The following is a 27,510-nucleotide window of genomic DNA, read 5'->3' as shown; positions in this document are numbered from 1 at the left end:
ACACAGCTCTGCCGCCTCTGCTGGTGCTCCCAGCCTCGGCGCTGTCCTCACACGTCTGTGCCTCTGCCTGCCCCGCCGCTCCCAGCCTCAAATCGCCACTGGCTGCTAGCCTCCTCCGCGGCTCCCAGCACCGCCGCTCTTCCCTGCCGTGTGAGAACGGGGATTGAACACCCCTCCCCCCAACCAATCAGAAGCTGGGGGGGGGCTCAAAACTTTTTTGACAGCTGTATTATGTCGCCACCCCTTACTTCCGGTGGCCGCATAATACACCAGTACCAACGGGCGGAAATTCCGCAGCAGAATTTCCGCTCCGTGCCCCCTGCCATAGGATTGGCATGTCCTCTTTTGTGCGAGCCTCACAGAGGCCCACACGGAAATGTCACAGCTGACACGCTAGCTCTGCTCATGTGCCGGCTGGGTGGCAGCAGGCACATAGCAGAGCTGAGGAGATGCCGGAGTAGGTGAGCCACGGTGGTCACTGCAGGGGCACGGCTCGCATCCTGCTTCGAGGATTCTCGCAGTGGGATCCGACCCGGCCATCTGCAGGAAGCCTGATTGCGGAATCATATTTCCTGTATGTTATAAAACTGCAACTATTCTGCAAAACATCCTTAATGCCGCAGCAGAGAGCTGCGTAATTTTATCTTGTGGTTTTGAAGTAAAGGCGTATGGATTTTAACAGGTGCGGAATTTAAGTCCCATAGGGATAGCATTGTGACGTAGAAATGTCTTTGCGGACTAATTCCGTCCCGTGTAAAAGGTCCCCCTCAGTAGTGGGAAATCGTCAGGTCCATGCAGTGCGACTTGAAAAATCACACCCCTTATTTCTGACAAATATGGTGCAGCATAGCGTCTGCAAACTTGGCAAGGGCTCAATAAATATGGAGCTCGCCATGTGGGCAAACTGGCATAATGACACTGAATTGGGGCACGGTGCAGCATATTCATCAGTGTGTGACAGCAGATCCCAGGGATGCGGACAGCACTGAGCTTACAGACTGCACTCCTTGTAGTGACATCTGCTCGCAAATTAGTGCAAAGAGAAAAGTATCAAAATACACAATTGGGACAACGTGGATGCTACTTTTATTTTCCAAAGGGTATCTGATAAATGATAGCCGGCATCTTATAGGCTGTCATGAGTGACTAGATTACAGTATACACTGTGAAGATATATATGGAGAACAATGGTACGCGTGTCAGCACACAAAACGTGTAAGAAAACGGGAAGTTGCCATTTTAACGGATTAAATAAAGTATCCAGTTTTATATTGCTGGTGCCGGATTTTATCCTTGGAGGTCCACAAGGTCTTCCGCTGCCCTGCTAACCCCTCAACCTGGACTATTACATATGGAAAGTTAATCTATGGGGCAGGGATCTATATTTATTTCGGATATATGGAAAGAAAAAGAATAGTAGCCTTTAAAGAGACCCCGTCACCATGTTTTTGCAGCGCTCACTGAGAGCACCATACGTTGGTGCCCCTCACACTGATTACAGTGATATGTCTACTATATGTATCTGTGCAGGAGTTTTGGAGAAACTCCCATTTTATTAGTAGCAGGCAGACACAGAACTAGTCCTGAATATTCATGAGCTGCAGCTAGCCACACCCACCCCACCCTCCAGCCAATGATTGGCAGCTCTCTCTTATGAGCAGTAATAAGCAGACAGATGTCAATCATTGGCTGAAGAGCGGGGTGGATGTGGCTAGCCTGCAGCTCATGAATATCCAGGACTATTTTAAGTAGTCCTCTATGTATGTGCCGTTACTGACAAAAGGCAAGTTTCTCCAAAACTACTGCACAGATCCACCCAGCAGACATCATTGTAAGTAGTTGGACTGTCAGTACATTGTGCTGCCCTCAGAGAGGAGTGCAGAGAGTTGGTGACAGTCTCGTTAATAAATGTAACCATTTTGGGGGGTTGACAGATATCCAGCATCTGCAATAAAATGTTCAAACACCACAAAGATGAAGGATAACAGTGGTTATATTTCAACATCTATATTACGGCCTCATCATCTGGACCTCCTGCTGATTCACTGGGTACAACCTTCATCACTGTACATCTCTCTGATGATACAATTTGGGTCAGTAGAACGGTGTCTTATGGGCACCATCTAAAAGCCACAATACTGCCCCCGGAGGATGAGGGAACTCCAGAGCAAGAGGGCCATTAAAGACGTTGTCCGAGACTTTTACTATTGATGACCTATGTTGACCGTGAGGACCAGCTCCTCGGGATGCCCACTGATCACCAGACCCGCTGTCAGTGTGGACAGTGCTGGAAGCAGATGGTGCTGTCAACATTGTAGCAGCCTGATTTGGTACTACCAAAGAATGGGAGCGGTACCTACTGACCCAGGCTGCTGCAATATGGACAGCGCTATCTGCTTCCAGCGCTGTCCATAGTAGGACCAGCTGATTGGTGGAGATCCTGAGCCCCGAACACCTGCCAATCTACTACAGATAACCTGTATTAAGGACACCAATATTAACGGCCCCGAACAACCCCTTTAACCTTATTATAATACATCTGCAGCCGATATCAATCACCAGTCTGCAGATCTTCCTGGAGGAACTGGAAATATAGCTGTTGTTATGTAGGCAGACAATTCTCTTAGACTTCCTGCCAATCCAACTGCACAACACCACAGCCTGAATCTGCCCTGAGCAGAATGGCTGATAACAGGGAACAATAGATTGTATTCAACAGCACACTGACTAGACTGACTTTAGGTTTACTGTCCCTTTAATAAAGATTATAGGACAAAACCTCTCACAAACATAGACCGTCAACCTGGTGCTGCTCTCACCGGGGTCCTCAGGCATAGAGTTATGTAATAAGATTATGCTGTATAGCAGAGATCTGCAAGCAGCGGCGATCAGAGGCATGCTGGGAGTTGTAGTTGTAGAGCTGCAGAAGCTCATGCATCTGCTTCACTACTCTGACTGTACAGGCATCTTCTCTGCATGTTCTTTACATACATTCATTGACTATACATGTAGTGCACATGCATCTCTACATGACTGTACATGTTCTGTACATGCATCTCCTCTACATGTTCTGCACACACATCCATTGACTATACATGTAGTGCACATGCATTTCCTCTACATGTTCTGTACACGCATCCATTGACTATACATGTAGTGCACATGCATCTCCTCTACATGTTCTGTACACGCATCCATTGACTATACATGTAGTGCACATGCATCTCCTCTACATGTTCTGTACACGCATCCATTGACTATACATGTAGTGCACATGCATCTCCTCTACATGTTCTGTACACGCATCCATTGACTATACATGTAGTGCACATGCATCTCCTCTACATGTTCTGTACACGCATCCATTGACTATACATGTAGTGCACATGCATCTCCTCTACATGTTCTGTACACGCATCCATTGACTATACATGTAGTGCACATGCATCTCCTCTACATGTTCTGTACACGCATCCATTGACTATACATGTAGTGCACATGCATCTCCTCTACATGTTCTGTACACGCATCCATTGACTATACATGTAGTGCACAGGCATCTCCTCTACATGACGGTACATGTTCTGTACATGCATCTCCTCTACTGCTTTAGTATACATGTAGTGTACATGCATCTCCTCTACATGACGGTACATGCATCTCCTCTACTGCTTTAGTATACATGTAGTGTACATGCATCTCCTCTACATGACGGTACATGTTCTGTACATGCATCTCCTCTACTGCTTTAGTATACATGTAGTGTACATGCATCTCCTCTACATGACGGTACATGTTCTGTACATGCATCTCCTCTACTGCTTTAGTATACATGTAGTGTACATGCATCTCCTCTACATGACGGTACATGTTCTGTACATGCATCTCCTCTACTGCTTTAGTATACATGTAGTGTACATGCATCTCCTCTACATGACGGTACATGTTCTGTATATGCATCTCCTCTATAGCAATACATGTACATGCAACTCCCCTACATAGATAGATATACACACACACAGGCTCTCCAAGGTTCCCCTGTACATACATGCATCTCCTCTCATCTGGGACCCCCTGTACTTTCAGCAGCCCCTACCTGTACAGCAGCGTCTCCCCAGGTACAGCCGGAGCAGCGCAGCCCCCTGCCCATACAGCATGCAGTTGGAAAGTTTGCAGTGACCTAGTTCGCAGCGCCGTCTCACCTGGCGGCCGCTCGTCCCTCTTTGTCTGCCCGGCGCTGCTCTCACTCTGCTCCTTCCTCTTTCTCCATGTTCCACCTGCCTAAACAGAGGCAGCTCCACCCGACCAACCCAACCTGCTGCGAACAAGTCCAGGCCACGCCCACTGCCCTGCCGTGCCTTCTACAGGGAACCCCGGCTGGGACAAAGGCCGCGCAACCTAGCTTGTTCGTCAGGCTTGTGGGCGGGGCCAAAGCTTGGAAGCGGCTTTGTTAGCATGGCAACCTGTGGCAGAAGATAAGAGAACAGGGTGTCGCTGTCGTCCATCGCCACCTCCTGGCTGTGCAGCGCATTACACTCCTCACATGGTATATAGTAGTGATGTGCTTTCCAGGATTGTGTTTTGGGATTAGTATTGTTATTATGGGATGGAATTTCATGCTGGTAGTCACAGAACTGCCTCCTCTACACTGCCAGAGACTGCTGCCAGGCACATGACATGTGCCAGCCTTATCTGCTCAATCTCCACGGGAACTTACTGACAGTACATAAATCGTGTTGTTTCCGCTTTACATGCAGCAGATATGTGCTTTATTTAGGATAGAAGGAGGTTTCCAATGGTGCCCTACAGTAATTCATAGTTGCCAAATGCCAATTTTTGAGTACTGGCAACAGGGGCATCCTAAAGGCATGGCACAGGATCAGGGCTGCCACCTTTGTCAGAAAAAAGGACCAGTCAAGGTAGAAGGAGTCATGGTTTAGGGGTTGTGGTTAGGGCCATGGCTTATCACATTATATTTTTTACCTGCTTTATTCTAGTGGTTCGAAAATAGTAATTGTATCCGCCCCGGTAGTAGCGCCAATAGTAATAGTGCCTCCATAGTGTCCCCAATAGTAATAGTGCCTGCTTAGTGCCCCACTAGTAATAGTGCCTCCATAGTGTCACCAATAGTAATACTGCCTCCACAGTGTCCCCAATAGTAATAGCGCCTGCTTAGTGCCCCAATAGTAATAGTGCCTCCATAGTGTCGCCAATAGTAATAGTGCCTCCATAGTGTCCTCAATAGTAATAGTGCCTCCATAGTGTCCCCAATAGTAATAGTGCCTCCATAGTGTCCCCAATAGTAATAGTGCCTGCTTAGTGCTCCACTAGTAATAGTGCCTCCATAGTGTCCTCAATAGTAATAGTGCCTGCTTAGTGCCCCAATAGTAATAGTGTCTCCATAGTGTCCCTAATAGTAATAGTGCCTCCACAGTGTCCCCAATAATAATAGTGCCTCCATAGTGTCCCCAATAGTAATAGTGCCTCCACAGTGTCCCCAATAATAATAGCGCTTCCATGGTGTCCCCAATAATAATAGTGCCTCCATAGTGTCCCTAATAGTAATAGTGCCTCCATAGTGTCCCCAATAGTAATAGTGCCTTCACAGTGTCCCCAATATTAATAGTGCTTGCTTAGTGCCCCAATAGTAATAGTGCACCCATAGTGTCACCAATAGTAATAGTGCCCGCTTAGTGTCCCCAAAAGTAATAGTGCTTTCATAGTGTAACCAATAGTAATAGTGCCCGCTTAGTGTCCCCAATAGTAATAGTGCCTCCATAGTGTTCCCAATAATAATAGTGCCTCCATAGTGTCCCCAATAGTAATAGTGCCTCCACAGTGTCACCGATAATAATAGTGCCTCCATAGTGTCACCAATAATAATGGTGCCTCAATAGTGTCCCCATAAAATAATAGAGCCTCCATAGTGTCCCTAATAGTAATAGTGCCTCCACTGTGTCCTCAATAATAATAGTGCCTGCTTAGTGCCCCAATAATAATAGTGCCTTCATAGTGTCACCAATAGTAATAGTGCCTTGATAGTGTCACCAATAGTAATAGTGCCTGCTTAGTGCCCCAATAGTAATAGTACCTCCATAGTGTCCCCAAAAGTAATAGTGCCCGCTTAGTCACCCCAATAGTAATAGTGCCTCTTTAGTGATCCCAGTAGTAATAGTGCTGCCAGTAATGGCACCAGTGTTAATAGTGTTCCCAATAAAAATAGTGACCTCCCCCTTTAGTGCTCCATTAGTAATAGTGCCACTTTAGTGGTTCCAGTAGTAACAGGGATCTCTGGAAATGTATCCAGGGACTCCAAACGTGTATAAACTCCTCCCGACCGTCCCTCTCCTCCGACACCAACTCCTCCACATCATCAACTCGTTAACCCCCTGCATCCATTCGACCGTTGTCGGGATCTTTTGTGTTTTCCAATATCTAGATATGACTGAGTGTGCGGCTGTTAGAAATAACTGTAGCAGGTCTTTTTGAATGGTAGACACTGAGCCTGGTAGTATAGACAAGAGTTCTACCTCTTTCTGGTGCTTTTCAAATATTTTTGTTTTGGAGGAGGTGGAGGAAATATAGTGGACATAGAAGAAGGACAGCAGCAGCGCCACCATCTTGAGGGCAGAGTGTGTTCCTCATAGAAACATTAGAGCTATAGCCCTTACTTGTGCTTTTTAAATATTTTTGTTTTGAGAGTGAAGGGGAAGTAGGAGGAGGAGGAAGAAACGTAGTGGAAGTAGGAGGACAGCAGTAGCACCAACGACTTTGAGCAGACTATGCTCTTTTTATAAAGCTCAGATGATCTACAGTACATTGTCTGTGGACAGTCGGACGTGTCTATCACCTATCACACCCCCAGCTGTGCTGACCGCCCTTTCTGTTGGCACACTGGCAGTGGGGCAGGCAAGCACCTCTAAAGCATGGTGTACAACCTCTGGCTACGTGTCTAGCTTAGACACACGAAAGTCAAAGGGGCTAACGTCATGTCTGAGTACATCCTTGTGGGAGCTGACGTAGTCTTGGATTATCATGAGTAAATGCTGCCTGTGACTGTGAGTCCTACGCTGTGTTGTTTCAGGCTGCGATGGGCTGAAAATACTATGCCACACCTCTGATAGACTCCCCCTGCCACTAGCAATGTTGTGCTCATAGTTACTTAACTGTCTGTCCTAAAACTACTGCATTATGAGGTCCCTCTTCACTACTGGAATGAAATTAGTCATTTTTGCCTTGTATCGTGGATAAAGGAGGGTGACTATCCAGTAATGATCTGGTGATATGATGTGGGCTATGCAATGGTCCTTCTGCAAGCACTGCAATATAAAGGAACTCATATGCCTCAAAGTGCCTGCCCGTGATGGCCCACATTCCTTGGGGTCAGGCTAAGAGTGTACTCCAGCTGGTCCTGTCATTCATGGATGATAGCTGAGGTTTGTGATGAATGGAATGTCTTTTGCGTAGCCCCCTCCCCTGCCTGTTTACCTATATTGTCCCCTTCCTCCCCCTCCATAGTTCTTCCATGTGTTGAAAAACATGTTGGAGAAAACACTCCCCTTTGTCGCCCAAAGCCACCCCCCTATGGTGTTGAGTAAGGGCAGATTGGCCTGAAAGCTGTGAAACTGCTATCTCTTCCTCCTCTTTTGATAACACATCATTGTCCTTGAGGTCTTGTAGTGGCTGTTTCAACAGACAGACAACAGGGATGTCATTATTATCACTGGGGCCGCTGTGGGGATGTCACTATTACCACTGGGGCTGCTGTGGGGTGTCACTATTATTACTGGGGCTGCTGTGGGGTGTCACTATTATCACTGGGCGCTGCTGTGCAATGTCACTATCACTACTGGGGACACTGTAGGATGTCACTATTACTGCTGGGGCTGCTGTCGGGGGTCACTGTTACTACTGGGGGCCACTGTGTGGGGGGGAAAGGGTCAATATTACTGCTGGGGCTGCTGTGGGATGTCACTATTACTACTGGGACCGCTGTGGGGTCCAGATATAGTGACAGCAGGTCAAATCCAGGTGCAAATTGCACCTGGATTTGAGCTGCTGTCACTATATCTGGATATCACGTTGCATCAAGGAAGATAGTGGTCCATCTTCTGTTCGTGACTGTGCAGCCCCAAAGCCTCCCCTTGAGAGGGTATTTTTCCCATTTTAGTGCTGTTGGTTATCTACTACAACATACGGGACCGCTGTGGGGGTTACTATTACTACTGGGCCGCTGTGGGATGTCACTATTATTACTGGTGGCCACTGTGGGATGTCACTATTACTAATGGGGGGCCACTGTGGGATGTTACTATTACCATTGGTGCTGCTGTGAGATGTCACTATTACCACTGGGGCCCCTGTGGGATGTCACTATTACCACTGGGGCCGCCGTGGGGTCACTATTAACGCTGGGGTCGCTCTGGTGGTCACTATTACAGCTAAGGTATTTTATACATGGCAGAAATGCTGCAGAATGTACTCAGATATGTGGGATTTGTGGGTAAAGTACCATCAACATTAAGAACATAAGGATATTGTTAAGATGCCATATTAAAGTTAGAAGTTAACTCATAAAAGCTAAATGTTTGAAGCCCGAATTCAAGTGAATGTTTTTCTCACCAGAGATAGGGCAGTTTATAAAGTTTATAGAGATAAGGAAACTCATAAATACATAAGGGAGTAACTGAGAATGATGTTAAGAAAAGAATCTGAATATTAAGCACTGTGTGTCTCCTTCATCTGTATCCTCGTATAACAATCAATGCAACATGTTGTATATTATGTACTCCCAATTTCCTTTTCTAATAAAAATCTAATGTTTAAAAAAAAAAAAAAAAAGCTCGGAAAGGTTTTCATCTATTCTCCGTGAGTGCTAATACATAGTGTTTAATTTGTTGAAGACAAAACATCTCCGAGTTTGGAATGGAGTGGACAGCCTGGAAAAGTCCAATTCTATCCACAAAATAAACTATTCTGGTGAGGTTCCTCGCCATCTACCATCCAAACTGATTTTTGTTCATACCCAGGGGAAGGCGGGATTACCAAATCTACTGGATATGGGGAGGTACATAGATATCAGGTTATATCTTTTAGAGTCTATCCCAGAGAGCAGGGAGGAAGAAAGGGTAGAGTTCATGATTGCTTTTTTATGTTCAGTTCTGTGCCAAAAGATATCTTCAAGTGGTAGGGCAAGACTGCCTGCGCCTCAGTTAATACCCAAAGTCATAGGCGTAGCATCAGGGGTCGCTGAGGTCACGGTGACGGCCCGGTCCCTGCGCTCAGGTGGCCCCGAGGCCGCCCTCCGCCATACACATATGCACACTCAGTGCATTAATGGCTGGCCGTTCTGTCTGCAGCAAGGCTGCAATCACGCGGCAGGCAGAGCGGCCAGCCTGAGAGGAAGCAGGGGAAGAGCAGGGGGGGGAGGAGGAGGAAGGCAGTCACATGGGCCGGCAGGGCACAGTGAGGATATGATCATGTGCTGCCCCTGCTTCCTGCTGAACGGAAGCTGCTGCTGTCACATGGAGGAGAAGTGGTTCGGGCCCCGGGGTATGTATATATGTGTGTGTGTGTGTGTCTCTGTCTGTCTGTCTGTCTGTCTATCTATCTATCTCATATCTCATATCTAGCTATCTATCTATATCCTATCTCATATCTATTTATCTATCTATCTGTATCCTATCTCATATCTATCTCTTATCTATCTATATCTTATCTCATTTCTATCTATTTATCTGTCTATCATCTATACATCTCCCTGGATTTACTGTATATAATTTCACTCTTTACACACAATTAAAAAATGCATCTAAACCGCATGTGGTTATTAATTGTGTCTGCAGCTCCTTAATAACCTACGTGGTCTTTAAATTCTGTATGCAGGTTTTTTATGTGTCTTAATCGTGGTTTTAAAGTACAACAAAAACATGACCCCCCCCCTAAGGCCGCTCTCACACATGTGTTAGAAAATGCAACTTCAAATTGTGGCATTTTTACCGGAATTTCGAAACAGCGTTTTTGAACACAGGTTACAGCGTCTGACGGCGCTTTTTAATGCACCCCATCATTGTAAGGAGGTGTGTTAAAAACTACGAAAACGCAAAAATAGAACAGACAGCTCTCGAAAATCGCGGCATTAGAAACACCGCGTTCGAGCGCAGGTTTGAGTAACCTCATTAAAATCAATGAGAGTTGTACCGCGGTTAGTATGGTGCTCAGGACACCGCGCTAATAGTGGTAAAAAGCAGTGTGTGAGAGTGGCCTGCGGGGTTACAAACAAATTTTATGTGCAGGAAATGCGTCCTGTTTGGAAAGATTATGCCAAGGGGCAGATCATGTTTGCAGCATGATCTAGATATGGGTGCGGGGGAGTGTGGGGTGGATGCCCGGGGTGAGGGGGGAGGTCCTGAGCTGAACTTTTGCACCCGGGCCCCGGAGCCTTTAGGTACGCCCCTGCCCAAAGTGGTTCATTGTGAAAGGAGAAAATGGAGGCTAATTGGGCTGCATGATAGAACCAACGACTGATTCAATTTTCGAGGATTTGGATGGAGGACCACAGTGTAAATGCTGTGTGAAGGATGGCTAACATTAAAGAATTACATATTCCATCCTGTTGCACTGAAAATCCTTGTAAATGAAATTAACAGATTTGACTTGTTATGCAAAAAAAAGTTTTGCTTTCGTAAAGTTGGCTTCACATGGGAGTAACTGTATTTTGGCCGCGCAAATACACAGCGTATTTGCATGACCAAAATGAGCTTTTGCCACCATATTTCGCCCCCGATCCTGCATGTATTTGTGTGTGCCAATGCACTGCGTGTTTGCGCACACAAAAAACTACGCACCAAATCCCATTGATACACAGCGCATACACAGGTTTTCTGCATATGTCATGTGAATTTATGAAAGCCAATTGATTTCAATGGACTCTTGCGGTGCGCCAATGACCACAAGATAAGTCATGTCACGAATGTTTACATACGATCACGCATCACATGAAAAAAATACACTCATGTGAATGATCCCATTGAAATCAGTGGGTTCTATTCACTGCGTATTATGCATGCAAACTTTGCGTGAGCAGTACACCGCACAAATACGCTCGTGTGAACGAGCCCTTAGACTTCTTTTTTTCCTTTGTTCAGCTTGAGGTTCGTTGCTTGAGTAGATCTGGATGATCTGTTATTAAGGGAAGTAGAGCAATGATGAAGCTCCATAAATACTGAATTAGTAATGGCGAGAACAAGACAATTGAAGACAATTGAAGACAATTTTCATGCATGCTGTCCTCAAGATCAGAGGCTGTTTGGCCATCTGTTTTCACAAAAAAACTACTAGGCAGTTGGGTTCAGTCAAAAGATGTGAGAACAGCTGGGTGGGGTGTTTTCCAGTAATTTTGGGTAAGCTATGCAACAAGTAGGGAAGGGGTAAAAATACATAATCAATATTAAAATCTAAATGAATGGAGAGTATACGCAGTATCTTAGAAAGTTCTGACCATGAATGGAGATCTTTTCAAACACTCTGCATCAACTCAACAGACCCGTTGGGTTCCTGCAAAATTTTCTGTGCACTTGCCTAAATGTTTAAAAAAAAATCCCAAAACTTTTTGCAGGAAAGATGAGACTGGCAATTAATGCAGCTTTCTTAAACTGGCATTGATAACTTGCCCTTAGGGTAGGTCATGAGTACCTGAATGATGACAGTCTGGCACCTAGAACTCCTCACTGATCAGCTGATTGCGGGAGCTACTGCGATCCCTTCATTGTCTACCAGCAGAGCTCTGCACATTTTGTAGTACCGTATCTATGCCGGTGCTGCTGATGTTTGTAGCTCAGCTCATTCAAGTAAATGTATTGCAGGCTTGTTACGGACGGGAATAAGACATATAAATTACAATGCACTCAGGTATGTGTCCATGTGTTGTCTGATGTGAGTTGCAAATTTTCGTCAATAGAATTGAACCATTTAATTCTTTGAAGTGACATTGCATGGTAGTCTTCCCATTCACACATGCACCGGCCATCCCCCTGACAGCTCACACATTTCCGCTCCCATGTCCCCAGCCGCACCCTCCACTCCCTCTCCGAGCTGTAGTCTCCTCTCCTCCCTCCGCGTACTAGGCCATCCCCCTGACAGCTCACACATCTCTTCCTGTACCCTGCTGGCCCCACTCTCACCATCCATGCTGCACCCCCTCTCTCCAGACTGTAGTCTCCTCTCCCCACCGCACAGAGGTCCTGTCCACGGGGAATGCTCTGCAGATCACACAGGTCCTGGGGGTAGATGCTCAGCTCGCTCGGACGTGGGTGAGAGTGGGAATTTGCGAAGGTGTGTGTTGGAACTAAATCGACAGCCGTGTGTGTCACCTGGGCGTTACCCGTAGCTCATCCTGGCCAGCCCATGTCCTCCGGTGGAGACATGCTACGCTAGTACCTGCAGAGGATCCTTCTCTACAGACGAGAGAATCATAATGGGGATGAAAAGCCTGATGTCACTATTTTAATACAGTAAATTTAATCACTTAAAAAGCACAAGTCATATGAAGGAATCAGAGTTGGGAGTTGGAGTCTGGGAAAATTAAGGAGTTGGAGGTTTTGTTTACCGACTCCACATCCCTGTTTGCAACAAGAATCATCAGCTATATTATAAAATGTATGAAATTTATTTTGAGACAAGAAAAAATGTAAGATGAAGTTCACAGGAGTAACTTGAATGCTCTAGTTAACACAAGTGGGAAGTCACATAAAAAGTTCTTATGTATCCCTAGTCCAGGATATGAAATGGTTGAAAATGTTTGAATTTTCTTGCATGGGAAAAATAGCACCATGCTTCCTATTTTAGGTTTGTCCAGTAGACCTCATTTTATCAACTGGATGATAGTGTAATTGTTTGTCACTCACGATAACCAATCATGGTACAGAAGTTTGTGAAATCAAATGCCTAGTTTAGTCACAACGATTATCGCTCAAAACATGTCTTTTGAGCGATAATCGTTGTGGGCATTTAGCAAGGTGATCGCTCAAGTTTCGAGTAGTCACTTTGCGCACCGAGCGGGGTATGCAGAAGACAAGTGGGGGCGGTGGACCGCTCTGTTCTTCATACCCCGACTGTGTTCATGGTGCGGGATACCACTGAGACAATAGTATCAGCTGTATCCCGCTGTGAACTGCTGATAAGGCTCATCATTGTCTTTCAGCATGCTGAAAGAGAACGATCAGGGATTCGTTGATGAAAATTGCACGATGTCAGTGCACTTAGACCCAACGATTATCGCTCAAAAGACGGCTTTGAGCGATTTTTGAGCAAGAATTGTCGGGTCTAAATGGGCCTTAAGCCTTTATTACTTGCTAGGAGCAAAACGGACAGATGTCCAATGCTAATAATTGTGGCTTGTATGAGTCCTATCATGAAGCATAAATGACATGAGAAATTGTTTCCGTGGGTTGGCACAAATACGACAATTTCAAATTTATATATTTTTTAGGTTTTTCCACTTTTGAACAATAAAAAACATTTTTACATTTTTTTGCAGGGCTATATAAGTTTTTAGTTTTTGCATCGACCGATCTCTGTGAGGGCTTGTTTTTTGCAGGGCAAGCTGTAGTTTTGATTGGTACCATATTAAGGTCCATATGACTTTTTTGATCGCTTTTATTGCATTTTTCTGGGAGGCGAAATTAACAAAATAAGCATTTTGGATCTGTTTTACAGCTTTAAAAAAAAAATTTTTTTTACAGTTTTTGCCATGCAGGATAAATAGTGTGTTCAATTTATTGTACAGGTTGTTACAGATACAATGATACCAAACTTGTGGGTTTTTTAAAATGTATTTTTTAATTCAATAAGGGGAAAGTGAGCAAAAAGGGTTTTTTCTGTTCCTATTTTTTTTTGTCTTTTTTACACATCTTTTATATCCCTGTTTTATCCCATGCTCTATTGTCCTGTGCATTTGCACATGAAAATTGTACATATTGAAGTAATTAAAGGGGTTGTCCCGCGCCGAAACGGTTTTTTTTTTTTCAACCCCCCCCCCCCCCCCCCCGTTCGGCGCGAGACAACCCCGATGCAGGGGTTAAAAAAGAACACCGGAGAGCGCTTACCTGAATCCCCGCGCTCCGGTGACTTCTTACTTACCTGCGGAAGATGGCCGCCGGGATCTTCTCCCTCGGTGGACCGCAGGGCTTCTGTGCGGTCCATTGCCGATTCCAGCCTCCTGATTGGCTGGAATCGGCACGTGATGGGGCGGAGCTACATGGAGTCGGCATCCTGCACGAGCGGCCCCATTCAGAAAAGAAGAGGACCCGGACTGCGCAAGCGCGGCTAATTTGGCCATTAGCCGCCGAAAATTAGTCGGCTCCATGGAAACGAGGACGCCAGCAACGGAGCAGGTAAGTGAAAAACTTCTTATAACTTCTGTATGGCTCATAATTAATGCACAATGTACATTACAAAGTGCATTAATATGGCCATACAGAAGTGTATAGACCCACTTGCTGCCGCGGGACAACCCCTTTAACTTAAATGCAATTTTCTGCAGCATGCTTGCGGGCTTTTTTTTAACGCATGCAAAAGCGCACAACTTGTATGCGCAGAAAATACAGTAAAACGCACAAAGACGCAAAGCCCATCATGCAAATATGCAGCGTATGCCTATGTGACACCAGCATTGTGGTCCTCATTCATGTCTGTACATCCCATGTGATGACTATTATTAACTGCTCTGTAGATGCGCCACAGAGGTATTATAATAGTCACTGTATTTAGTGTATAGTAGTTACAAATGTATAATTGTATTATTTAATATATTTATACATTAGAAGAATAGGTATAGCATTCTATAAAACAATGCAAAAAAACAAAGTATAGTGTGCATATATAGTATGTAAATATAATATAGTAGTGTGTATTTATTATGTATATAATATAGTATTGTGGCAAAACAGTACCAGATATCTCCACTAGAGGTCTCTGTCTGTTTGGCAGAGAAAGAATGTCGCTAATTCTTAAACTGGATTAATCTGCGAAGTTCTGGCCCTCACACAGGACCAACAATCTGAATGGAGGTGGAGCACACCGTAGATCTCTTCTGGCCACCCGCCTCCATTCACTGTGAACAGGCTGATAAAGGCTCCGTGTAGGGGTCGAAACATCGGTAATTATGGGCTGTTGCGGAATAAAGTTATATCCCACTGGATGAATTTGCACCATCGATGGCGCCTGTCTGTGATTTACATTGTGAACAGGCTGCTGTTCGTACAGTAGATAACCGACTGCCTGTCCGCATGGGCCGATAGTCGCTTGCTTTGCAGGTGAGCTAAAAACCAAGCGACTATTGCTCACTTGCACTGTCAGGTCCCATGTTTGCACAGGACAACAGTTGCCCATAATCGCTCTATAGAGCAACTAGTCTGGCAACTATTTGGCCCATGAATCTTAGATGGGAATTACATACTCCAATCAAAAACATGTTCATGGAATAGATATGAACAACAACAGAAATATTTGAGAATAGAAATGAGTGAGTAGTGCCTTAGCCGAGTATCTCCCCGCTCGTCTCTAAAGATTCGGGGGCCGGCGCGGGTGACAGGTGAGTTGTGGCGGGCAGCGGGGGGGGGGGGGGGGAGGGGGAAGATCTCCCCTCCGTTCCTCCCCGCTCTCCCCTGCTGCTCCCCGCCCCCCGCTGGCCCCCGAATCTTTAGAGACGAGCGGGGAGATACTCGGCTAAGGCACTACTCGCTCGAGTAATGTGCCTTAGCGAGTATACTCGCTCATCTCTAGTTGAGAATAAAAAAGGCAGCCCTGCATAGAGAGTTAGGGGGATCCGAAGTTACATTCTGTTCCTGGTTGTGTTCTCATAACTGTTGTTCAAACTTGGTGGACACGTAAACATTGCACTGAGCATGCGTATCTGGCATCAGAGACGTGGACTGGACCTGCAGACATCGCAGGGATGTGGACACTAAGGTTAGTTACAGCTATTAAGCATTAATAGGCTTATATGGGCTATGCTGGTTAGCTGTAGGTAAAAGCATCCTATAGAAATGTACGATGTGATAAGTATATTGCAAAGACAGGCAAAAAAAACCTCATTTAAACAGGAGTCACTCAATCTTTGAGTGACTGCCTGTTTACTGTGAATGGAGACGGGTGGCTGGAGCGATCTCCGGCGCAGTCCGCCTCGATTCACAAAACGCCTGTCGCTCCTGTGTAAACATTTGCACAGGAGCTATAATGGCTGTAATAGCTGTCAGATGCTTATGCACCCAACAGTCGTCCCGTGTTAAGGGGCTTTCAAAAGTGTCTATAGCCACATCATTTTGAGCGGTGAGGTGAATGGTTTTCTATTTTCTACACATAGGGAAGTATATTCTATGCGTTGAGGATTTTCTTTCCTTACATAATGGCACTGGAAGATCATAATATTCATCAATAGACCAGGGTGTCAAATGGAAAAAGAGAATGAGGGTTTCAGCTTATTACCAAAGAAGTCATCGCTTGAAGGTCATTTCCTTCTTTCATCCCCAACAGAAAGACAAACAGAATGTAGAAAAGTCAACATAGATAAAATGAGAACTTGTGTACAGCATTACTCAAATCTAATGGTCAGATGGAGGTTGTCTCAGTGAGGTGAGAAGTGTGATCCCAAAGAGTTGGACGACAGAAAACAGCAACATTCATGGACAAAAGTAAGTTGGGCTAATTAGCCAGAAAGGGGCATTTTGAAGTTATATGATGTTACACTGATATTTGTTAAATAGGATGTGTAGTATAGTTTACCTAGAGCATTGTATGCATGTACATATATGAGTGTGTAATGACATGATGCCTGCTGCTCATCCTCCAACAGGATGTCAATCAATGTATCCGATTGCAATTAAAATCATATTAATGGACTTAAGACTCAACTAGCAGATTTATTAGTTGGTGGAAAGCGTATGAGATAATTATCCCTACTAACAAAGTGTTATTTACAGTGTCAGGGCTCCGTCACACAATTGTATACGTTTATACGTTCGCTCGTGCGTGCTGTTAATTCACATCAATGGAGGATTTTCCGTGATCCCAAGTGTAATTAGCGTTTTCTCGTCCCTTCACACAGCCGGATACGATGTATTAGCGAAAATATACGCCGCAACCCGGAAATCCCTCGCTCGGCATGAATCCTCGGAATGACTTTAGATGCCTATATAGTGGCACCTGTAAGCTTTTCCCTTCGTTGGACGCTGCTAACGTGCCTCCCCCTCCCTTTTTTTCCCAGCTCACATAGGAGCCGCCAGCGTATATCGATCAAGATATAGAGCCAGAACTATCTTTTTACTCCGTGTATAATAGCAGTCACGGATGTTCTCAATTTGACAGTGCAATGTTTTTACGCGCCGCTAATTCGCCCATGTGATTGAATGCATTGGAATCCAATGCCTCAGATAGTCGTGTTTTTTGGCCGGGCAGGAAAACGCAGCTACATAGCTGCTTATATACGCTTGTGTGAATAAAGCCTCAGACTGGGGTTTTTTTAGGTTCACCATCCTTCATTTTTAGGGCGCATTCACACGACCGTATATCAGCCGGGTTTTCACGCCCAGCCAATATACGGCGTCTCTCTCTGCAGGGGGAGGAGGCTGGAAGAGCCGGGAGCAGTGCTCTGAGCTCCCGCCCCCTCTCTGCCTCCTCTCCGCCCCTCTGCACTATTTGCAATGAGAGGAGGCGGAACAGGGGCGGGCTAAGTTCTGGGAATTAGCTCCGCCCCCACTCCGCCTCTCCTCATAGAAAATAGTGCAGGGGGGTGGAGAGGGGGCACTGCTCCCGGCTCTTCCAGCCTCCTCCCCCTGCAGAAGGAGGCGCCGTATATCAGCTGGGCATGATAACCCAGCCGATATACGGTCGTCTGAATGCACCCTCAATTAGATCTTAAACTTTAACCCCTTCGAGTGCTTTCACACTAGGCAGAGTTATTCCGCATCCAAATACGCCTTTTATTTGGTCGCTGCAAATTACGAAACTTACAAGTCTGATAGCGGATTTTGATTAGAAATTGCAGGCTGGTTTAAGCTATTTCAATTTCACATTAAAATCTGCACGGAGCCATGTGGATTTTGGTGCGTAATCTGGGTGCAGAATGTGGCATAATTCTGCCCATGTGAAAGGCCCCTTAAGAACACGGCCATTTTTTGCTTTTTTCATTTTTATTTTTAATTCTTCGCCTTCAAAAAATCATCGCCTCTGTATTTTTCCACTAACAGCCATCTAAGGGCTTGTTTTGAATGGAATGAGCTATACTTTTCAGTGATACCATTTAATGTACTGAAAAGCTTTAGCAAATTTCTAAGTGTGGCAAAATGGAAGAAACCCTCAGTTTTCCCTTTTTTGGGGGTAGGGTGGTAGGTAGGGCGGACTTGCTTTGCGGAATCTGGAGCAGGCGTCCGCCTCTGGATTCCGCCGCAAATACCTGCCATAGCATGCTGCAGAAAAGTGATTTTTTTTTTCCTGCCCACAAGCGGAAATCAATTGCGATTTTCTGCTCGCGGGGGGCAAATCGCAACATACTCTATTTCTAGGCAGATTCTGCGTGGATGGCTTTCATTGAAGTCAATGGAAGTTGTCTGACCAGCGGCCCTTCCGGAGTCATCATTGCAGAAAGGTAGCTGGATCCACGCCATCGCCTAGCAACAGCATGGCATTATCTGTGCTGCACATGTGCGCTGGCAGGCACATCCGCAGCGCAGATGGGAAGCCTGTGGACAGGTACTCAGTGGGCAGCAGCTGAGCACAGGGTTGGATTCCGCTGCAGGATCCCACATGCAGAATCCGGTCCTGACCGTTTTCAGGCTGCCTTAGGGCTGACACCCACTGGCGATATTTTCTTTCTTGCGCTGCGAGAGCACGTGAAAACTCTCACCTCGCAGCGCAAGAAAGACATCGAAATAAGACCGGGATATCGCCAGTCTGTTCAATGGGGCCAGTGGCAGCAGTGCTGGCCCCATTGAAAGGATATGGAGAATACCGCGGACTTCTGCCACAGCTGTCACAGCTGTGACAGCTGTGGCAGAAGTGCAGCATGCTATCCCATTGCTTTCAATGGGATCGGCACTGCTGCCGGTCCCATTGAAAGCAGTGTTTTGTGGCAAACCCTGCAGTATGATTTTCGGGGAAGGGCTTGAAATATAAGCCCTTCCCTGAAAATCATTCATAGCACTATCTTAGCTATTCATGAATGAATATCTAAGCACTATCTGTAATTGGCTGAGCGCTCAGCCAATAGCTAAGCACTAGCTGCTATTGGCTGAGCGCTCAGCCAATCAGCACAGCCCTTTCAGGATGCGGGATTTTTAAATCCCCGCCTGCTGAAAGTGCTGGACAGCAGTGTCGGGGAGCCAGCCGGAGGACGCTTCTGAGCGGCGGAGAGGTAATTTTTTTTTTTTACCACTTATTGATGATTTACAGGGAAGGGCTTATATTTCAAGCCCTTCCCCGAAAATCATACTGCAAGGTATACTACAAACCACTGCTTTTAATGGGACCGTCAGCAGCGCCGATCCCATTGAAAGCAATGGGATAGCATGCTGCACTTCTGCCACAGCTGTCACAGCTGTGACAGCTGTGGCAGAAGTCCGCTGTATTCTCCATATCTTTTCAATGGGGTTAGCGCTGCTGACGCTGGCGCCATTGAAAAGACTGTCGATATCCCGGCGTGATCCCGTTTTTTTTTTTCGCACTGCGCTGCAAAAGGTTTCACTTACTCTCGCAGCGCAGTGGAGAAAAAAAAGCCAGTGGGTGTCCACCCTTAGGTATCTGTATTTTCTTGCATTTTCACCAAGTAAAGATTTTGTGGCTGCCCCTTTAATCTGTTGGAAAACTACAACTCCCAGCATGCCCAAACATTTGCAGATGTTTTCAGTACCTGCTGAGAATTGTAGTTTTCTATAAGCTAAGAGTACGTTCACATGTAGTGCTACATGGTGTGGATTTTCCACAGCAAAAAATCTGCATCAAAACCGCAACAAAAAAAGCATTAAAAAATGTTCCATTGGTTTCTGGTGTGGATCCACAGCAGAAGTCATTCCTTCAACTGAAATTGGGAAATATGCTGTGGATCTGCATCAAATAGCACATCAAAATTCCCACTAATGACACGGCATTTTGATGCATTTTTAGTTGAGGGTTTGAGACGGATTTTGGTGTGTATTTTCAACTGCAGAAAATCTGGGCCATCTTCCACTACGAGTGAACGTACCCCTAACGTGCTCTCACATGGGGCCGAAAAAGCTGCCAGGGACAAACCCGCACCAAAGTCTCTCTGTTCTGTTTTTGGAGCAGAGAAATGGAATTAAAATGCAAATAAACTTTTTTCCACATTAGTGTCAATGGGTTTTCAAAAAAAACCTGAACATTTTCTGTTTACCTAAAATCCCCAAGGGAGCCCTAATTCAGGTGTGAATGAGCCCTTACATGTAGGTTTTGATGTGGAATTGCTGTGGATACAGCGTACACACTGCAGCAAAAACGTCATGATAATTGTATTCTGTGGGTCAGTACGATCATGATAATGCCAAAAATTTAGTTTCTTTTGCTGCACTTTTTAAAAAAAAATCTCTTAAAAAAAAATTCCCTTGCCATATTCTGACCGCCATAACGTTTTTATCTTTCTGTCGATGGGGTTTTGTGTGAGGGCTTGTTTTTTCATGACATGATCTATGGTTTCTATTGGTACCATATTGGAGTGCATACAGCTTATGATCACTTTTTATTACAGTTTTTAATTTGTTCTTAGAGTAAGGCAGACTAAAAAAAAAGGACAATTCTGGCATTATGTATTTATTTTTTTCTGACAACATTAAGTATTTGGGGTAAATAACACATTATTTTGATACTGTTACGGATGTAGCAAAACCAAATATGTTTTCAATTTTTTTGTTTTCATTTTCTAATATAGGAAAGGGCTTTCTTGAATCTTAATATCCTTTATTTTTTAAAATAATAAAATACTTCTTTTAAATTTATTTTCTCTTTTTTTTTTCAGTCCTCCAAGGAGAATTGAACTTGCGGTCCTTTGATCGCACATGCACTATAATGCTATACCATAGTATTGCATTATACTGTATTGTGACAATACAGTATAATGCAATACATCAAAACATGTCACAGGCACACCTTGATAGGCAGCCATTCAGGGCAGCCCTTTGGAAAGCCCTGGGCTGCCATGACAGGGCTGCCATTGTGAAGGGGGCGTTCTGGACCCCGGAACACCAATTGGGGCATTTAAAAGCCGCTGTCAGAATTGACAGCAGCATTTAAAGCCCTAATAGTTATGATCAGCATTAACACTAATTCTGGCTTTAGTGGTAGGGTGGTGGCTTCCAATCCCGCTCCATAACCCCCCCCCCCCCCCCCCCCACATGGAGGGCATACATTTAAGCTTAAGGAGTTAAAAGTAAAAACACACTAAAACGAACTTTACAGGGTGGAATTTTCCATATTCCGCACTACAAGTCACAGTAAATTCTGCACCAAAATCTGCAGAGTTGTGCTAAAAGAAAATGTCTTAAATATGTCTGCAATCCACAGTTAGCTCTGCCGATTTTAGTGCAGAATTCTGCTGTGTCCTGGCGTAGTATTCCGCCTATGTGAAAGGCCCTTATAATCACCTATGTGGAAGTGCAATTCCAATATTGTCAATAATTAAATTATATGCATAAAAAATGTAATAAAACACGAAAAGTGAATAAAATGGTGCAATAGCATAAAGGCCCTTTTAGACGGGACGAGTGTCAGGCAAACGATGCCCGACACTCGTCCCCGCAAATACTCACTCTTGTGCTGCTGCAAGGGAGCTAGTATCATTAGCTCCCAGCGGGGAGGCTGCAGGAGATTTCTCTCCTCGCACTCCCCCGTCCCTCTCCATTGACTTAACATAGCAGCCATTTAGTACTGAAGACTGCTATTTACACTGAGCAATTAGCGATCAGCTCATCGTCCATCGTTTATGCTGTATAAACGATGGACGATGAGCTGATCGTTCAGTGTAAATAGCAGCTATTCATTACTGAACGGCCGCTATGTTAAGTCAATGGAGAGGGGCAGGGGAGCAAGAAATCTTCTGCAACCCCCCCCTGCTGGCCGCTCTGTGAGCGAGCCAGCTCTGCTAGCTCCCGTGCAACAGGATGTGAGCGAGGACACAAAGGGACGAGTGTCGGGCATCATTTCCCAACATTCGTCCCTTTTAAATAGACCCTAACTTGCAGTAAATAACCTTCATGAAGCCTTGTAAGCAAACATTAGTGATAAGATTGTCGGCTGGAGTAAATGCGCTTCAGTCAGAAACTGAAAGGCTGCTACTGTGATTGTCATAAAGGTCCTTTGTTTTGCAGGTTTTAATCAGCATCAGGATTTGTTGATCTACTGTCCCAATGGTGTCATGTATGGGATCTCTCTGGCTGGTTTTGTCCTTCATTCTATCCCTTATTTTAGGATTCAGCATGATGTCTTCTGAGTGGTTTAAAAATGATAAGACATCTTTTGGCGTGTTTGTACAGTGTGCTGGGAAACTCAGCTCTCCGTGTAATCAAACCTGCAAAGCTTTCCGAACCTTAGAAGAAATTCCAGATGTGTCTTGGAAGGTAACCAGCGAAATGTAATATATTATCAATATGGCAGTATGTTAGGCTGCCGCAAGGCTTTTACTGGTATTATAAGGTGTAAGATTTGTCATTGTTGGGCTCTCACTCATCAGAACAATATAATATCCCTTGAGTAGCGATTATGAATACATAACACTGTATTTACCTTATAAACCAGAATGTACTGTATATTTAAGAAACGCTGTAAAGCACATTAGGTAATGTTACTCTGAATACAATAGGTGCACTTGTCAGTTACCCTTTTACTGGTTCATTTACTTATTACGTGTAGACAATGTATAGTGTAAATCTAACTTTCGCCTATAAGTGTATTATACATTTATGATTTGATTTTTTTTGTCTATTTTACACAATGGTTCTATTCCTATTTTAGTAATTTTTAGTGCTAAATGAAGATAAATTATTTTTGGAGACAATATTAATGTAGTCTAGTTGCAACATATTGGTTTAAAGCATACCTGGGTTTTCAACAGGTTTTCTAAAATACACCAGGTTCTCATTACCCACTCATTTGTTGCTGTCTGTAAATTCTGATTCTCAGGTGCTCTTCTCCATTTTTTTGTTGCCCTGCTCTTTTGTAATACACTTTCAATAAACGGGTATGTAGCAAGCCTACCATTCTGCCAGTAGTTCACTGTACTGCACTCTCTTGCTCTTACTTCCAATGCTGTATTGCACTGTCTGTTGTCCAATCAACAGGGAGGCAGCATCTGAATGCATACGACTCTGCTTTTCCCAGGATTATTCAGGCATCCAGAGACATTCTGGCCAAATGGTTAGTAAACCCACTATAATGTATACACACACACGTTATTACAGTGTCTGCAGATCTCTCAGGTAGTGCACTGGGAGTTACCTGTGAAGATAACTCCTCCCTGATGCGAAGGAAATATCCCTGTGTTCTTGTTACTACAAAAGCCCTGTATCTAATGACAGAGAGTGGATTGCAGAGAAGCCGGAAGAGAGACCCCTAGTGGCAACCACTTCAAATGATTTACAGTGGTAAAGCAACAAAATTTTTAATGCAAGTATATTACAGAACTGAGGAGACTAACATAAGCTAATGGATGAGCAGAAGTTGTCTGAAAAGTTAATGCCCCTTTAAATCTTAATCATTTGCTATTCTGCTTTCTTGGAATTACTGGTTAAATACTACCTGCCTCTTTTGTATACAGAAAGCATGCAATGTAATTTATTTCTTTTATCTCTTTAGATTTCAGCTGTGATATTATTTGCTGGCTGGCTGTTCTTAAGCTTCGGAGCTTTACTTGTTCTGTCATGGACTGTTATTCCAGCTGGTCTGTGTCACAGAAGGGTCTGCACTCCAGCCAGACATACACAGATCATTGCAGGTACAGAAACCTAAAACAATTTTTTTTTTCTTTTACTTTCAGAAACATAGCGTTATTATTTTCTGATCTGTATTTCCCCAGTAGAAAACAGAACATACAAAGGCAAATTGTTCCATCCAATCAGGGTGGGCAGGATCTAAAAACCTGAAAGACTGACGGGCTCTGAACAAACAGACAGCAACCGCACACAAAACAGTGGTGCACAATAAAGAAAACAGACATCAGGGAAACACTGTCCCTATAAACCCTTTACCCAGGATAGGGACTTGCCTATAAGCAGATAACCTGCCCTAACAAGGGCAAACCTGACCACGTACCTATCCCTGAGGCAATGCCTTCACATTAGGAGTGTTTTGAGTGTGACTATGACTTTCGCAGGCATATAATCTATGGACAGCCTTATGTGGAATCAGCAGAACACACTGGAAATGTTATATGTACAGTAGGTGTTCCGTTTTATTGGATGCCACTAGATGCTCAAAGGTATGAGGTCATTAATTGAGTGATTAATGCGAATGGTTTCGAGGGAATATGTCATCTTAAAAACCCATTTAGTAAACATCATTTGCAAGAGGCCACTAGTGTTGTGTCACGAGGTGTGCTAATTGCGCTGTATGCGTGTCCAATTAGCTGAAAGGCAGCACATGGCTGTAGCCTCAGCTTCTTTTAGCACATAAGTAATTTTACCTGATTATCCAAGAGGTACTATGGGGCTAAGACCCTTTCATCACACGGCAATTATATTAAAACCACTGACAGGTGAAGGGAACTTTAAAAAAAGGTTTTCCAACTTCTAGCTGTCTCGCTGCAGGTAGCAGATAGTTGTGTACCCTGTGCAGTGGTTTATGTTGGTACTGCAGGCGGAGTCTCATTCCCTTCAATAGAGTTCAGCCTGCAATAGCAAGCCGGGCCACTTTGCAATTTACATAGCTGTCTACTTCCTGCAGCAAAACAGTTTAAAGTGAGACAATCCCTTCAATTATCTCACAATGGCACTTGTCAAGGTAAGTAATACATTAGGCAGCAATTGAACATTGGAGTTCTTCAAAGTAGCGTGTTGGAAGCCTAAAATGTGGACAGGGATAAGTATTTGAGGAACTTTGACATGAGCCAAATAGTGAAAGCTAGACAGCTGGGTCGGAACATCTCCAAAATTGCAGGTCTTGTTCTTAGCATACAGTGGTTAGTACTTACTAAAAGTTATCCAAGGAAGGACAGTCTGTGAACTGCTGACTGCAACGAAGCATCTCCAAAACAGAAGGTCATGTCGGGTTTTTCCAATATCCAGTGATTAGAACCTACCAAAAGTGATCGAAGGAAGGAAAACTAGTGCACTGACAACAGATTGATTGGCACACAAGGAAAATTGATGTGTGTCGGAAACAAAGGCTAGCTTTCTAATTGGATCCAAGAAAGAGCTACTTTAGTGCAAATTGTATGGGTCTGTGTAGCAGCAAGTTGGTCAGAATGCCTATGCTAACCCATGTCCAACCCCAAAAGCACCTACAATGGGCATTACACCTGGACCATGGAGCAATGGAAGAAAATGATCTGCTCTATTGAATCACGTGGATAGCTGGGTTCATCACTTACCTGTAGAAGAAAAAACACCAGGACTTTGGGAAGAAGAAAAGCCTGCAGTGTGATGCTCTGGATAATGTTCTACTGGGAAACCTTGCATTGCTGCATTCATGTGGAAGTTACTTTGACTTGTATCACCAGCCTAAACACTATTGTAGACCAAGTGCTACCAAGGGCAACGGTATTCTCTGTCAGCAGGATAATGTGCCTTCCCAGACCACAAAAAGTTGTGCTTGAGGAACATGACAGAGTTCAAGCTAATGACTTGGCCTAAAGCTTCCCTATATCTCAATCTGATAGAACATCTGTGAAATGTGCTGGAACTAGTCTGATCCATGGAGGCCCCACATCACAACAGGAACATAAGGATCTGTTGATAACGTCTTTATGCTAAATACCACGTCACCTTCAGAAATCATACTGAGTTCATGACTCGAAGGGTTAGAGATGTTTTGGCAGTACATGGGGGACCTGCACAATATTACGGCTTTAATGTCATAGCTGATAGACACACAGCAGGTATATATATATATATATTTTTTTTTCCCCCCCAAGATTTCTGAAAGTGAAAAGTGCAAATGTGCAAACCTAACTTAATGTGTCCTCTTAGATGGAACAATTATTGGAGAAAACATCATTCAAATGAGCAAAAGAGAACAACAATCGGTCAGTCTAAACGCACGCCAACGACTAAACAACAAACAATAATCGTTCACTTTTCGTTCTGCGTTCATTTTATGCAGGCATAAAAACTATTGCTGGCTCGTTCAGTATAAATAGCGCTTGTCCAGTTACTATCATTCACTTATATAACAACTGTGAATGACTGAACGATTCTCGTTTGAACTAGCCAAGGATATATCTGACTATCTTAACAGGCTGCGTGAGAGCCAATGAACTAGCGATGACATCACTTGTTCAAACGATGATTGGCTTGTCAAAAAGGACCCCAAGGTAAATGTTACCTGAGGACAGTTTGCACCCCCACCCCCTCTCATTACACCCATATCTGCTATATATTCTGACTATTTCCTTTTGTTCTCCATTTGCAGTGGCTGTTACAATTCTTGGGCTGCTCCTGTTTCCTGTTAGTCTTCGCTCTTCATTTGCAAAACAGATCTGCAACTCATCTCTGTCCTACAGAAGCGGCAGCTGCTCGCTTGGTTGGGGTTATATGATGGCCATAATTACAGTGATGCTCTCTTGCTTTCTTCCCATCATAGGCCGTTACAATATAAATGAAATGAAGACAAAAGTGTTGAGGTCCAAATTAACACAGCGTATGCTGGTTTGTGAAGAACACACGCACTAACTTGTCTTTACCAGTAGCAAATGTGTGCATGCTGGAGAATTCAGTTCTACTTTGCTTCATAAGAGGGTGGCAATAAAAAGGGTGAAGGGGCAAAGGTATAATTGGACTGCAGTCAGACAACCAGTATATATACACAACATTGTATCCTTTGTGGTGTGTCTGCAGGCAGTATTAATTAAAACAATGTAACCATTTGATTCGACACTAATTCTTCAGTCATCTCCACCGATATCTGTATGTCCATGTTGGTCAAGTGTGCTGACTAGGTTTAACTATGCTGGCCAGTAGATAATACAGCTTGTAGTGACATTTTTCATATACTGTAATATCCAAGGGCAGAGAATATTCAACATATGTCATTAGGGCTATATAAAAAATAGTACTTTCTTTCCAGTTTTCAAATTTTTTTATTCATAAATTCAAGGGGTGTTTAGAAAATGTCATAATCTTAGGCAATCCCTTCAAAATGTGCCTGAGGAGCTTTGAAGTTGGCCTCAATTAGAAAAACATCTCTTCTGTAAAGAAAATTGATTAAAGGGATCTATCTCATATCTATCTATCTATCTATCTCATGTCTCTCTATCTTTCTATCTCATATCTATCTATCTCTTAATCTCTCTCATAT

The 27,510-nt window shown here is 44.2% G+C and overlaps 3 protein-coding genes across 9 annotated transcripts in view; 1 reads left to right on the top strand and 2 right to left on the bottom strand.

Moving 5' to 3' along the window:
• CRYBB3 (crystallin beta B3) overlaps nt 1-4,334 on the bottom strand; it is a 205,900-nt gene extending 201,566 nt beyond the window's left edge. For 2 of the 3 annotated variants that reach the window (XM_066603887.1, XM_066603889.1), the window contains exon 1: nt 4,203-4,334. The gene's annotated coding sequence lies outside the window, so the exon portion shown is untranslated. Of the gene's footprint in view, nt 1-4,096 lie in introns of all 3 variants that reach the window. The other variant, XM_066603888.1, reaches the window with a different exon arrangement.
• LHFPL7 (LHFPL tetraspan subfamily member 7) overlaps nt 1-27,082 on the top strand; it is a 127,892-nt gene extending 100,810 nt beyond the window's left edge. For 4 of the 5 annotated variants that reach the window (XM_066603901.1, XM_066603900.1, XM_066603902.1 and 1 more), the window contains 3 exons: nt 22,371-22,619; nt 23,854-23,992; nt 26,626-27,082. In XM_066603901.1, coding sequence (XP_066459998.1) covers nt 22,410-22,619; nt 23,854-23,992; nt 26,626-26,885 — 609 coding nt within the window. In that variant the 5' untranslated portion in view covers nt 22,371-22,409 and the 3' untranslated portion in view covers nt 26,886-27,082. Of the gene's footprint in view, nt 1-16,556; nt 16,692-22,370; nt 22,620-23,853; nt 23,993-26,625 lie in introns of those variants that run through there. The other variant, XM_066603903.1, reaches the window with a different exon arrangement.
• The window catches only part of CRYBB2 (crystallin beta B2), a 370,816-nt gene that overhangs the window by 237,736 nt on the left and 105,570 nt on the right, over nt 1-27,510 (bottom strand). The window lies entirely within an intron of this gene.

Source organism: Eleutherodactylus coqui, chromosome 5 (assembly GCF_035609145.1).
Source record: "Eleutherodactylus coqui strain aEleCoq1 chromosome 5, aEleCoq1.hap1, whole genome shotgun sequence".
NCBI classification, from domain to species: Eukaryota; Metazoa; Chordata; class Amphibia; order Anura; family Eleutherodactylidae; genus Eleutherodactylus; species Eleutherodactylus coqui.
This window is presented reverse-complemented; position numbering and strand designations above follow the sequence as displayed.